This window comes from Perna viridis, chromosome 14 (genome assembly GCF_037379345.1).
Source record: "Perna viridis isolate PV_CMFRI_1.1 ecotype Kerala chromosome 14, ASM3737934v1, whole genome shotgun sequence".
NCBI lineage: Eukaryota > Metazoa > Mollusca > Bivalvia > Mytilida > Mytilidae > Perna > Perna viridis.
This window is the reverse complement of record NC_142458.1, coordinates 14290001-14305634: the sequence shown is the minus strand read 5'-3', so window position 1 is coordinate 14305634 and position 15634 is coordinate 14290001. Positions and strand designations below refer to the sequence as shown.

The 15634-nt window shown below is 31.8% G+C and overlaps 1 protein-coding gene across 1 annotated transcript; it reads right to left on the bottom strand.

Annotated features, from left to right (window-relative positions):
* Positions 1-440: 440 nt before the first annotated feature.
* LOC148598319 (nucleoporin NUP42-like) lies at positions 441-14937 on the bottom strand. Its single transcript, XM_088561489.1, has 8 exons — positions 14769-14937; positions 13143-13320; positions 11179-11273; positions 9091-9167; positions 6679-6765; positions 4007-4044; positions 2642-2661; positions 441-1460 (listed from the first exon to the last, which is right to left on the bottom strand). Exons 1-8 carry the CDS (start codon positions 14854-14856, stop codon positions 568-570), a joined length of 1476 nt encoding a protein of 491 aa, XP_088417615.1. The 5' UTR covers positions 14857-14937; the 3' UTR covers positions 441-567.
* Between the last annotated feature and the right edge of the window lie 697 nt (positions 14938-15634).

Sequence of the window (15634 nt, the reverse complement as noted above, 5' to 3'; positions counted from 1 at the left end):
AACACAACCCCCAAAAATCAATCCAAGCCTTCCTTTTATGGCGTGGCACTGTGCGGTACAATTATAAGGAGATACATTCAATTATACACTTAAATTATTGTTTGCTAACTGAGAAATCTAGGAAATGCTTGTTTCTGACAACCTTCTTTAACTATTCAGATCACACAGAGAGAGAGAGAGAGAGAGAGAGAGAGAGAGAGAGAATCAATTTAAGCCTCTTTTTTGTAGAATGGAGCTTGTGCTACATTTTCATAGAGATTAATACACTTTTACTCATGATACCATTAAGCAACTCCATTTTTAGCGTTCGTTTAAAATATGGTTAAATTCATTACAAGAATATCGATTTTTTAATTTTTTTATAATGTGTCATAGATGGTCGTTAGAAAACAGTTTTCACTTCGTTTGTTAAGAATAAAATAAGTTTACAATAACAACTATTTCATATCAACATTTTCTTTATTTGTAAGCATCCGATACCATATCTCATCAAGTTTCTGAATGATGTTTAGAACATTTTCAATTGAACACGTTCTCTTGGAAATGGCTTTTTTGGGATAGTGTGCATTAAACGAGTTCTTTTGGAGGAGGTTTAGTAGGAATTTTTCCTATTGTAAACTTTGTGGCTTGAAAAGCCTCTAATTCTTCTGGCGATAATTGATCCAAAGGTGTGTATTTTTTATCGCTTCCCCCACTTGCAGCTCCTGCTGTCGCACCTGACTGAAAACCGCCTGAGTGTCCTGTTCCAGAGGAAAACCCACTGGAAGCATTTCCAGACGGGAAAACACTTGGTGAGGCACCCGTTGGTGCGAAACTGTTGTTTGAAGCAAAACCGCCAAACAAATTAGATGCAGGACTTGTAGCAGGTTTTCCAAATAAACCTGTTGTCTGTGTCTGACTAGTGTCATTGGCTGGCTTTCCAAACAGTCCTGTTGATTGTTGTTGGTTGGAAGTTCCAAAGGCGGATGGGGTTGGGGTTGCCGATATGAAACCAGTCTGTGTTGTACTGGGTCCACCAAAGGCTGAAACAGTTTGATTCTGACTTGCTCCAAATGCCAATGGTGATGACCCTGTTTGAGAACCAGTCCTGAATGAAGATGTACCGATTGCTGGTTGTGAACCGTACGAACTCTGTGTACTATTTGATGAGCCAAATGAGTTCGGTGTTGCATTGGATGCACCAAATACACTCTGAGAATTGTTTGATGCACCACCAAACACACTCGAGGTAGAATGTGAGGCACCAAATGCACTCTGATTATTGGATGAACCACCAAATACACTTTGAGAAGAATTTGATGCACCGAATGAAGTTTGATGGTTAGATGCACCAAATGCACTAGAAGTACTTGAAGCACCAAATTGTCCTTGGTTCCCAAATGATGACCCTGTAGCTCCTACTTGAGACAAATTTGAAGAAGCAAAAGGTGGTGGTGCAGCATTAGAAAATAAAGTCGTATCTGAAAAAACAAAAGAAAAAATGCTGGTCATACCTTACCATTGCACAGCGGTAAACTTTTTTTTCTGGTAATAAATTTCAAATTGTATTAAATGAAATATATATTAGTATTAGTTAAAACGTTTGACCACTGATGAGATTGTGAACTTCCAACTCTCTTTTATTTAAGATTTATTCAAAGATGGGTAATTTTGCCTTTCATATAAACTACGATATAACTGCGAAATATTTGTATCTTGTCTCAGTCATCAGTTCAAGGCAGGCAATGTTGGACTTACATTCAGCTAAATACAACTTGATATCATTGAAAGGGAATCCGCCTCTGTGGTCCTACTGTACTAAAAATTTAGTACGGCAAATGCACAAAATCAAAATAAAATGTGCATACCATTATATGACCCGTCTTTGACAGTCATATATAATAACAATTATATACATTATTAATATTAATATATATATTAATATTGTAAATTTCAAAATGATGCACAAATGTGTCAAGTGATATATATATAGTTTACATAATCTCTTCTTAAACTATTTTCCTTCCAAGTTGTCTGCATATTTAAATATAATAAAATAACACTTCTATAAATTTTATTTAAATCCACCAATCAATAATTACATGTAAGTCTAGGTTTTTGAATCAAATGTAAGTTGGTTGCTGTGTATTACGTTTTTATACATTGCCGTCATTACTGTTTTGTACAAAATATTCGAAATATCAACTGACTCTTGCAATTTCAAATATGTTGGTGTGAAATGTGATTAATCAATACAAAAAATAATATATACATATCTGAGTACTGATGAAAACGACATGGAGAAATTTTGTATTCATTCAGAAAAAGGATCTTCTTTCTATCAAAGCCTGGGTCAAAACTATTATGAAAATAATACAAATTTCAGTGTACACATTCTTTTAAATTAAAATTAGAATAGAACAAAGCCGGGTGGCAAAATATAAGAAGAATAAATCATACAATACCAAGGAACTAAAAAGATACACATAAAATACCTCGTTTTAAATCAGAGTCAACACTTTGAAAGTCAAACAAGGAGTTGTAGCCTAAAATGGAGCATAGAGCATGGACCAATGGCACCGGTTGGGTAAGTACCTTCTGCCTTTTCAGAAAATACAACAATTATGTATTACTTCTATCTAATATGATACAATATACTCACTTGAAGCTTGTGTACTACTCCTGTTGAGAAAATAATAAAACATTAAATAAATTTTCTTCAGATGTTTTGTGTAGCACTTCAGCTAAAAACCATGCAAAATGTGATACACGGTTGGAAAGCCTACAAATCTTTATTTTTGATATTTCGTTTAAAACATTTTAGAAAGAAAACAGAAATTATCATGTGGTTCTTTGTATAACTCTAAGTTTTACTAATATAAATTATATTGAATGTATTGTAGAATTCAATATTAAGGGTGATAACTCTGTAAATTACACTGAAATACAATAGAAACTATTGGAATGAATAATTATACATTTAATCATATAAACCAAAAAAGCAACTTAATAACAAAGTAGACATTGTCCCTTACGGGACTTCTACCCCTGCAGCCTGTTAAATCCTGTGACCCTTTTCACAAAAAATCGTAAGAGTAAAATTAGTCATAAGTTATGACGTCACAATACTTTTATTTACTATGACGTCATACCTACCACTAATTTTACACTTACGATTTTTTGTGAAAAGGACCACTGTATATTAGGGGCCTTTATGTGGAAATAAGATTCAAATTCGACACAACCCTATGGTGGATAGACATAAGCACTTTTGACACACAATTTGCTGCCATTTCTAAAACACCCAACTCCAAACAGCAATCAGTACTATTTTTGTTGATAACAATATGCATATCTTAATATGGTAATTTAACATCCTATTAAGTTTCATAACAATCTAGTGAGTTGTAGACTACTCATAAGACCAGGTTTTGCTGAAAAAGGTTGAGTGTAACAACCATTATTAGTACATGTACAATTTTTGTCCATCATAAATTCCTGACAATATCCACATCTCAATACAGTAATCTAACACTCCTTTGGGTTTCATAACAATCCTGCAAGTCGTTGAAGAGTTGTGGACAATGCATGAGACAAAGTATTGCTGAAAAATGCTTAATTTCAAATGGACATAATTAACCCCCCACAAACAAAGTTTGGGAGTATATAGGTTTCATTCAATCTGTCCAATATATTTTCTAAGCAGCATGTAGCATTGTTATGAAACTCTCTGGGATGTAATATCACCACATGGTTATGTCCATACTGTCAGGAATTTATGTTTGGACAAAAATTTCAGTCATAATGGCTGTTGAACTTAAGAGTTTTTCAGCAAAACGTGGTCTCGTGTGTTGTCTGTAAGTACTGCAAGTTACAGTAATAGTTTGGACAAACAGAAAGACAAGAGTGAAACATATATATTCTTTTGCAGGGGTATAAGTACAATCATACTTTTTTTTATTATTCTTAACATCAATTCTAAAATCAAAAAATCTTACAAGAACAATGTATCTACATCTTAACCTACCTTTTTTTCTTTAGCTTGTAGTCATCAATCAGAGAAATCTACAAGTGACCAGGAAAAACATCTTATTATAAAGAAAGATTAATCAAAAGATTCGTTTTGAGAAAACTCAATTAAATAAGGTAGTATTTGTCTTGTCTTGAATGATGTATTGTGTAAGTATAGGGTATGTAAGTCTCGTCATGTGACCCCGTGATTTCACGAGATTGGGTCCTAGTCTACCATTCGAAAGCATGGAAACTTGTCATTTAGAGAGCGTTGATTTCAGTGTTGAGGGAAAAACATCTTTTTGTGTAAATAATACCGATAAAAAATAACAATTATCTATTTCTACACGATAAAGGTATTAAGAAAAAATATAAAATAGAAGATTTTGCATTGTTATACAGCGTTTCGAGTACCCGGAAGTAAACAATAAAATGCAGTTCGGTCCTCAGTTTTCAATATGTTCTACGTCGTAAATTCCGGTAAAGAAAATGAAACTAGAACGAGATTTACATTCCCTATTTGTAAGAATCAGGCAAAATGGGGAAAATCAGAAACATGCATGTCAATATCCCACCGATCTGACAATGAAATATCACTCAAGGATGCTTTCTCTATTTGAAAAGATCATTATTTGATCTCTACATCATTGGACTTTCTCATAAATTTTTCAATAAAATATTAGAAAAATGAGGTTTTTGACAGATTTATCAGCCCTTGAAATGTTCATTTTCAATGCATTTCAATGAAATTGTAACTGAATGGTCCAGCATAATATGGAAAATCTTGTCTGTTTCTCCTTGATTCTGATGGTGCAAATAGTCAAATTATACTATCAAAATGATGGGTTTTTTCATACCATGTTTCACCTACTGCCTGGTTCTTACATTGACTGACACTTATAAGAATACACCAAGTCCAGTAATGAATATTCTTTGATAGTTAATAGGCCAGTCTAGACCAAAACAAGTCATATGATTGGTCTTTTGAAAATTAATTTAACAGCGAGTTATAAAGTTAACTTCCTAAAATAGAGATGATATTTCCTTGTATCAATTTTAATCATCTGATGTTCTTTTCCTCTAGTAATTAAATGGATAATAGGCAAAGAGATTTTAAATTGCAATCAAACTCACTTAAGAATATCTTTAAATCTCCTTATAATTGAACAGTAAACTACCTAAGACAATTCATCAGGTAAGACCATCTATATCCCCTGAAATTCTCGCTTTGATAATGTATAATATACCATGTCCGGTAATGACAATCCTTTGATGGTTAATTAGCTAATCATTTTCTCAACGAGAATAACAAAACAAACCAATATACAAAGGCTAATTTCCAGTACTGAATACTCTCTGATTGTAATTTAACTATTAGACCATGTTGTCACAAACATCAGAGCGTAAAAATATTTACTAAATAAAGTATTTCTTAATACTGCTTTAATTGGCCATACTTCCTAAAAGTATATCCTCTCATACAATAAATAAGACAAAATGATACCCTTCTTATTTAACTAAATATTCAAGGCTTGAAAAATGTTGATAAAACCCCCTTTAACTTAGAAGTAGAGCATTCTAGATAGACTCTTACATCCAAATGTCTGTAACACAGAGAAATCTTTGACAGATTTCAAGTTCTTAAATTAAAATTCACCAAGAAGGAATTAGATTTCCTACTCTTCTGTTTTCATTGTTTTTCTATAACAGACAGCCTATAACTTCCAGATACATGCAACTGTGCCTGTCATGGGTAAAATAGCCAATTGCAACACACAGAGTAAAAGTATTCAAGTAAAGTTTTGAGGGTAAACTAATAAATTAATCCACTTTTTGTATGCAGGTACACATCTTTGTATGCTAATGTATGATAATATATTCAAATTATACAAAAACTTAGGAATTAATTATTGCGTAAATGAATTTCCAGGAGTGACTACTATCAATCGCACATGGTTAATACAACATACCCGGTATATTTTATGCAAATTACTCATTGACTTTTATTGTAATTCAACAGTTTTTGGGTGTAAAACGGAAAAAATAAAGAAGAACCTATTAGTCTTACATTTTTGGGGGGCATTTAGTTCTTTTTATACACCTTTAAATTTGCTTTGTGTGTGATAAGAACTCCCTCCTTGCTGCAATTTGTTTAAAACATGTATAAAACATTTTATTTTAACGTCACATACATCGTGTGTTTCATCTCAACCATGGTTGACTTGAGATGAGGTGTGATTCATCTCAACCATGGTTGACTTGAGATAAGGAAGTGTGTTTCATCTCAACCATGGTAAGAAATTCAACATTGCCAAACAAGGAATATATTGTTGTCTCTTAAGTGATAAAGTGACTAGTGGTTTGATTTGGTTTAAGGCCCTATTGCAGATATTTCATATATATCAGGTTTAGAACAACTAACAAATCCAACAGACCCAGCTTTGTACTAGTTCAACACCTTGAGCCAGATCTTTTTGTGCTAGCTCATAGATGTGACAGCCTGCGTGCAAGCAAGCAACCCTACTAGGCCACAACAAGCCCTAAATACTGCATGCTTGGCAGAGAAGCAGTGAAGTCTTCAGTGCTACTCGGCCAGAGATCAAACTCTCAACCTCCAACACTCAAGGTGGACACACTACTCCAAGATCACTGATTCAGTTTCTAAAAAATAAAAAATAAAGAACTTACCAATTTCTGTTTCAGTGTCATTGTTATATTCTTAAGTTGTTGTCTTTTCTGACTGTATTCTTCAAACAATCTTCTTTCATGTTGTATCTACAAGAGTCAATAGAAGTAAAAGATGTCAACAGAATACGGCAAATATGTACATAAACTTGTTTGTACATAAATGATTATAGGTCGTTGTGCCTGGCAAGCAATTAAATTTTTCATTAAAATTGAAAAACAGCTCTTTTCAGCAAAATTTTACAATGTACTTTAATCACGAGACAGAGCTAAATTTCGAAATAATGCTCCTCAAAGTACTAAAAAATCATTCGGAATCAAACTAAAAATTCAAAGTCATACACAATAAATTCGTGAATATGTTGACAGACAAATACTGAACATCATCTTTTTTATATATGAATAGATAAAATGTTTGAAAACTATACATTAAAAGGATAATTTTTTCTATACACACAGTAAGAGGTCTTGTAATAAAAACTACCAAAAACATACTCATTTGGTAAAAGCATAACAAAAAAAGTGCAAAAAAGGAGGACGGACAGACAGACAAACGCTGGCATTTCCATGTCCCCTCGCGACGTGTCACGGGAGACAACAAAGCAAGTGGCTTGTTTCTGAAAAATACCAGGGTGTACAAGCATGCCCAAAACAATTTCATTTATTTATGGATAAAATTTTACCTTTATATAAGCATTTGATGTGTATATTGCACTGTAAAAAATTGTTGTAGGAGACAGATTCAATAATCTAACAATGATTTAGAGAAAACAGTATTGCACCAGGCTACTATATTATGCTACACACATGCTACAGAGGTCTTCTTTCATATTACACATTTGTGTTCTCCTGAATAGACTTTTTTAGTAAAGGTATGGGTACATGATGGTCATTTTTTTCATTAAATGTCAATACTTCATTATTTGTTGGTGGCTGCCCCCTCTTTAAAAAAAAATCCCAAATGTATAAAAATCAAAAGGGAGCTTCCACTTATAGAAATGAAATATTCAAAAGAGTTTCAAGAAAACTGCCTAAGAATTTTCTGGTTATAACTTAATGTGAAAATATGGGAAATTCCCCTTTTTATGAATAAAGTCCCATAACTAAAAAATATAAAATCAGAAATTGATCAAAATAAGGAGCTCTCAACAATCAAAAGGAAAACTGCAACAAAATTTCATGAAAATAAGTGCAACCACTATTGAGTCAAAATCTGCAAAAATCCCCCTTTTTAAGAAAAAGTCTGATAACTCTGAATTATTAAATCATAATAAAACAATGGAGTTTTTCATCGATATAAATAAACAATTTACCAAAGTGTCAATGAAATTGCAGCATGGGTTTTTGAGTTACAGTGCAAAAACAGAAAGTTACCCCACATTTGTATGAATAAAGTCCCATAATTCAAAAATAAAAAATTGGAAATTTATTAAAATCATAACAATCAAAAGGTATAGCTTAACTTTACCTGTAATTGGAAAATGACAAAAATGATACAGGGCAGAAGTTTTGCAATATGTAGTGGCTTAAAGGAGCTACTCTGAAAAAAAAATCTACTGATAGGGTCTTTTACCTGTTAACCTTTGGAACAGGTCATACTGCCCCATTGAAATTGTCTCATGTGGCAGATTTTCACATAAAAACAAATTTTTGATGTAAAAAATTCATTTATTTAGTATTTTTATAGAAATTATACTGCTAGTAATTTTAGTCAAATACATACCACAATTTCTTACAATTTTTTTTTATGAAGGAGATTTTTCATTAATTTTTTTTTATTCCCTTATGACAGAGAGTTAACAGGTATGCTAATACATGCATGAAGTATGGTGCCTCCACCCATGTTGACCTATTATGATCTGTGTTTAGGTTTTCTCTCTTATAGCCTAACAACCCTCAAACGCAAGGGGTATCTTATTTAAATCATTTAACAATTTAAGTGTAAGTATCAGTAAGAATCAGGCAAAATGGGAAAATCAGAAACATGCATGTCATAATCCCACCGATCTGACAATAAAATATCACTCAGGGATGCTTTTTCTTTTTGAAAAGAAATTATTTGATCTCTGCATCATTGGATTAGCTCAGAAATTGTTCAATAGAATCTTAGAAAAATGAAGTTTTTGACAGAGTTATCTTCCCTTGAAATGTTAATTTTCAGTGAAATTCAATGAAATTGTAACTCAATGGTCCAGCATGATATGAAAAATCTTGTCTGTTTTCCTTGATTCTGATGGTGCAAATAATCAAATCACACTATCAAAATGATGGTTTTTTTTTTTTCATACTATGTTTCACCCACTGCCTGATTCTTACAGGGATTGATACTTACACAACTAATAGTGTCTGGTTAAGACAGGCTTTTTAGTTTCCCCATGTTTCAGTTTATTTTTTAAATGATGTGAAGTATCTTACATATGCTTGAATGTTTCCAGATTTCTGTGCTTCATATGCTGCAGATCTTAGCTCCTCTGGAGAGTGATCTTCAAAATCTGTAAACCATGTCAATGGCAACTATTAATACTGTGGCAGTGATATCAACAATTTAAAGTCAAAGTAAATAGAAACATGAAGTAGCATGCATTGTTTTACTAGGCATATTCCAGCTCAGGACCAGAAGTTCATATCAGAGAGCAACCAATATCACTTACAACAAATGCCCCATCTATATGATGCCACACACCAAATTAAAAATCAATTAATTGGGAGCAAAGATTTCTGTGACAAAACTTTTCTTTATCATTCCATATACTGGGTAGTGAAAAATGGCAAAGTCCCACAAAACAGGGAGTTGACAATGCACCAAAATCGCCTACAATGGATGTTCCATGTCCATGAATATAAAGTCACACACCAAATTTGGTGTATATGTCAAAGAGACAACATCCCCTCTGGAATGAAAATGTCAACCCAAAGCCATCCACTGGTCTTCAACAAACGACAAGGAAATCCTCATAACACAGGGCAGGCTACAGCAGACCCTAAAAGATCATCACACAAAGGTACAGTGAAAGCATTGCCCTATATACCAGTACTCAAGTAACATTAAAAAATGAACTAAAGGTGAAATGAAACAAGACATACAGAAGTAACAAATTCCTGGCTTGGAACAGGTGCAAAAAAAGTGACAGGGTTAAAGTACTTTGGCGTGATCACAACTCTCCCCCTTTAAAATCTGGTCACGATGGAAAAATATTACATAACTGAACACACCTTAATGTATGTTTAAGTAGTTTAATTCTTATTTTCAATGAAGCAATTTTCCTACTTCAGCTATTTTGCTTTTCTGATTTGAAAAAAGTCATCACACCTTATGGCCAAGTAAACTTCAATGGCAGATTCTCATCCAACCATCACAGAAAATACTGGGGGGTGGATTTTATTTCATATTTTTTTATTTCTAACAATATATTTGCTAGCCTAATTTTACCTATTTAAAGTATAGATATGTTCTTTATCCATAGCAATGTCAGTTTCATAGGAAAAAACATCGTTTTAGTCACCAAGAAATGAAAGGTTTGTGGGTTATAGTATCTCAATACTACAAACTTTCCAGAAAAAAATCCTCATTTTGAAACTCCCAACCCAATTCTACTTTTTTTGGCAATTTTTTAGGGGTGGGAGTGGATGAAAATCTGGTCAAGCTCTTTCCATATTTGATAGTTGGCAACTATGAAGAAGGTAGATTTAATGAGACATAAAATAACAATGGGGTATATTTGTTTATAACAGTTTCCAGCCCTGGTTTATTATGAAAATTTTGAATTACTCCCTAAAAAGATTTACCGGTATATTTTGGATTAAAAAAGATGACTTTGGCCAGAGAAAAAAGATTTACAAGCTGCTACACTATCTACCTGTAAAATGACATCACAAAGTACTGTTTCTAATGCTAGAGGACGTTAACCCTACCAGTGCACCTGGTCCATGCTCCCAGTTGTTAGTGGAGTACAAATTGCTCATTTACTTTTGTTACTTTGTATGTATTATTTTGGTCATTTTATGTTCTTTGTTGTGTGTGTCTGTTTTCCATGTCTGGTCTTTGTCCCTGAAGTACATTCTTTTGACATCTGCTAGAATCTTCATTCCCATGATTACCCCTTCTATTCAATTTTCAAACATTTCAAAAATTATGAGGTTTGAAGCATGTGATTTTCAATCCAGACAGTTTGGCCATATGCCTCAACAATCTAAATAATTTGTCAATAGCAGGCTTTAATGATTATTTATTTAAGCTACTGATGTATGTGGTCAAAATCTCCTGCAAAGATAAATGGAATAAAACAAAGTATTTTTCTAAAATTTGGCAAAATTTACACAATTTGGTTTTATTCTGCAAATAAGTTTCAATATTATGCACGGATAAACTGTGAAATATGTTTTTCTGACATTTTACTAAGTATTACGCAAAATTAAGACTGACTTGATTAGGTTTATTTTTAGGACAGAAATTGTTTTAAACTAAATATACCCCATTTATCCCATCCTCTAATAATTTAATACCTGGAATACATGGGCTTTCTTTCTCGAAGCCGACACAGGAAAATGGCCACATCTTATTATTCTCCCAATCGTTCATATCATTCTTCAAAGAATCACTGAAAAAAAAAAAATACATGTGATACACCAAAAGAGAATTTAGGATGGGTGTGCTAGGAATGAATCTTTCCATTTGAATTTTTTTCTCATGAATTTTAGATTTTTTAGTTGATTCCTTCCATTTAAAGTTTAATGACTCTATCTATGGCAAGCCAAAGTGGACAAAAATGAGATTTTTCTTATATTAAAAAATGATTTTTTAATCGAACAAAATTCATTTTTTATCATTACAAATTTTATTTCTAATATTACAGAACCCATTTTTAATATAAGAAATTCAATTCAATTTCTAATATTAAAAAACTCTTTTTTCATACTGAAATGTATTAATTTTTGCGGTTGCTAATTTTTGCAGATTCTGTCAAGCAAACATATAAGCAGGTATAAATTTTTGTGATTTCAAAAAAAGGTTTAGCGTTATATAGTGGTAAAAATTAAGTTTGCAGGTACTGTTTTTGGCGGTTTTCTGTCCACTGTGAAAAAAGCAAAAATTAGTTTACAGTATTAGAAATTGATTTTCTAATATTAGATGATGGATTTGTTGTATTCAATTACAATTGTTTAATATCAGACAATCATTTTGCAGTATTAAAAATGTGACTGATTTTGGAATATTGCAAAATGATTTTTTAATATTACTCAATAAGGAATTTGTAATATTATAAAATATTTACTGATATCAAAAATTTTGTTAAATCAAAAAAGTATGTTTTTTAATATTACAAAGTAAGTGTTTTCAAATATTAAAAAATGACTTTTTAATATTACAAATTTGATTTCTAATATCACAAAACACCTTTTTAAACTCATTTTTTAAATATGAAAAATTCAATAAAATTTCTAATATTAAATAAAAAAACGATTTTTTAATATTAGAAATTGATTTTCTAACATTAAAAAATGGATTTGTTGAATTCAATTACAATTTTTAATATTAGAAAACCATGTTGTAATATTAAAAAATGTGACTGATTTTGCAATAATGCAAAGTGATTTTTTAATAATACAAATTCATTTTCTAATATTACAAATTCAATTTGTAATATTACAAAATGTGTGATATTTTATAATATTACTAAATCAGGAATTTGTAATATTAGAAAATGAATTTTAAATATTACAAACTGAATTTCTAACATTAAAAAATATTTTCTCATATTAAAAAAGTGATTTTGTAACATCAAAATTTTATTTTCTAATATTACAAAATATTGATTTGTGTCCACTTTGGCTTGCCATATATATCCCAGTACATATCATTTTAATTTTAAAATATTATGTACCCCCGTCATGATTTTTTTATAGTTTGCTACTATTTCTGTTATTTTATGTTCTATGTTGTGTATATCTGTTTTCCATATTTGGTCCATGCTACCAGTTTTTAGTGGAGTCCATATTGCTCATTTGCTTTTGTTACTTTGTATGTATTATTTCAGTTACTTAATGTTCTTTGTTGTGTATGTCTGTTTTCCATGTTTGGACTCTGTCCCTGGATTACATTCTTTTGATATTCACTAGAATCTTGGTTCCCTTGACTACTCTTAAGAGTGTTTTGTCTGTTTGAAGTATATCCAGTGGCAGATCCAGAGTGGGTGTTCCACACTTGTTTGTTCAATTCTAACTCCAAAAATGCATGAAATTTTCAAACAGAAGTGAGTACTCCCATCCTGAACTGCCTCCTGAATCTGCCTCTAAGATCATTAAAGATTCTGTTTCGGTTTGATAAAACCAGGCTTTCTTTCTTCCAGTTTAGTAATGATATAACCCATTGTAGCATTTCTCAGGCAAGTTCAGACGATAACATATAAATATGGGAAACTCAGAAGCAAATAAATACATTTGTACAGATAGACCTAAATATAGCCTACATGACTTCATTAGGTGACATCTGTTGATTTGTGTTACTTGATCTCTGATTATAATCTGAAGCCTGCCACTTGTACTGGTTCTGATTTTGCTGATAACGACCTCCTCCATCTCCTCTTCCTCCTCCTCTCCCACGACCTCCACCTCCAAACAATTGCCTCTGAGCTGAATATGCATATCCTTTAATAATAAAGCAAGACAAATATATATGTCGATATTAAATAGGTAAGAAAGGCTGCATTTGAAAACTATAGAAATAGCACTCCAGCTAAGAATCATGCAAAATGTGATACATGGTTGGAAAGCCTACATATTTTTATTTTTGATATTTTGTTTAAAATGCTTTAGTAAACAGAAATTAACATTTGGTTTTTCATATAACCCGTGCTCATAGGAGATAAAAATTATATAGAATGCACTGTAGATTTCAAAATTAAGGGAGATAACTCTGTAAATGACACTAAAATACAATAGAATCTATTGGATTTTTAATGTTGATTATCTCTTAAGACCAGGTAGATTTGAATGAATAATTACACATTTCATAATATAGACCCATAAAACAACTTGATTACAAAAATAAAAATATGTAGCCTTTTTGGGGGTGTATCACATTTTTTCAATTTTGCGTGATTCTTACAAAGACTGCTACTTAATCTACAGCAAAAGCACAGAGGAAATAGTAAGCAGGGATCCACTAAGAATCATGACCTGATGGCTCAATAGGTCTCCATTTTCATTCACAAGACCAAAAAAAAAATCTATATTCAGATGCATTCAAATTGAATTGTAGAAGTACATGTAAATCACAGTAATTATATTATCTAGACCCATCTGAATCTAATATAAAATACTCTACATTGCATATTCTACTTTCTTTTATAGAATTTATTTTTTGTCCAGTGAATATTTTTTTTTCAAAATCTTTATTTTGACTTACTTGTAAAAAAAATCTAATAGTTATACATTATATTACAGTAATAAGAGGGGGTCATACACCATTCATCACATTCAAGCTTAAAATACCCCATTAAAATCAAATATTTTTACAAAGAATGTTAAAAAATGGCTCAATGAAATTCAAGAGTTCATAAAAAAAAGAATGGTCCTTCCTCAAAATTCTAATCCCAATCACTGATTATTATCAAAAAATAAACAACCTCCTCTGATTATTCTTAAGCATGACAGAAAAATATACCTATGTACTTCACCAAACATTATTTTTTCTTATTAAATTCGTGCAATTCATGTTCAGGACATAATCCTGTTTTTGTTGACACTTTGTACATGAATGATCTGCAAGGGGGAAGAAATGAATAAAAAAAAAGAATATTAGTTCTCATTTAGTAGAATAAACTCTTATATATACCAGCCACTTTGAAACAGCCGGGCAGAAACTGATTAAATATAGAATCGATGTCAGGATTGGCCGAACGATCAGGCTGGACTTTTCCCCCTTTTCAGCCCAACATCCCATTATAGACAATGATTATACTTTGTATTGTTAAACTTCAGTTACAACTCTATAATGGTGGCATAAATAAATATATGCCCAATTAACAATGAATAAATAAGAGTAGACACAAAATTCAACTCTTTAATTTGGAAGTATAAATACGCATATTTACCAGTATTAGGCCCTCCAGGATGCTCAAACCTACAGTCTGAACCATATCTGCAGTTACCCTGCATAAAATACCGACACACACCCGGCATTGTATTAGTTATCGATTGAAAATTTAAATTTTATTGCACCACTTTCTTTTTCCATGCAGCTTTATTAATTGGGGGCAAATGGGCAGGGAAGTGACATAAATATTTTTGTTCAATATCTACTTGTATTCTCGACCCATATACTTGACGTCACTTTTCTGCGTTAAGGTAGTTACATTTGACACGATGAAAGTACATCCGGTCAGGGAGTTTAGTTAGTTTAAACATATTTTATTGCTAAAATTTACAGGCAATTGGATTGGACATAAGTTATACCCACTTACAAAGGTCCTTTCCACATAATCAATTACACATATTTTGTGAACATACGTCAGCAATAAAACATGATATACAACGTAAACAACTAATTGTGACAAAACTGAATCAAGAACAGTATATATGTTATCACATGTGATGAACTTGTCATTTCAATATATGTGGCAATAGTTATCTGAACAAAAAAAGAGTGTAAAAGAGAGAAAATATGGGAAATATTAACAGGATGAAGTTAAAATTGCTTGCTGTGATCATCCTATGTCAAAACGCTTTGATTGTTTGATGAATAATTGAACTGATTTAAAAATATCTTTGTTTAAATCATCAGATAGGTTTCATTTCGAAAAAGCAAATTTTCGATTGTTAATTCTGGTAAAAAGGCAGTATTATTTTTCAATTGTTCTCGTGTCTCAAAATTTAATGGGCATTCCAAAAGGTAATGTATTGCATCTTCAACCACCCAGCCGTAGACACACCCGGATCATTCACAAAATTAACACGGAAT

Bases quoted from the DNA above. Each gene is read 5' to 3' on its own strand.
- LOC148598319 (XM_088561489.1), bottom strand. From the start codon at position 14,856: ATGCCGGGTGTGTGTCGGTATTTTATGCAGGGTAACTGCAGATATGGT. The intron at 9,168-11,178 runs GTATTAAATTAT...CATGGTTTACAG, and splicing joins AGAAAGCCCATGTATTCCAG to ATTTTGAAGATCACTCTCCA. The intron at 2,662-4,006 runs GTAGGTTAAGAT...TTTTCTCAACAG, and splicing joins TACAAGCTAAAGAAAAAAAG to GAGTAGTACACAAGCTTCAA.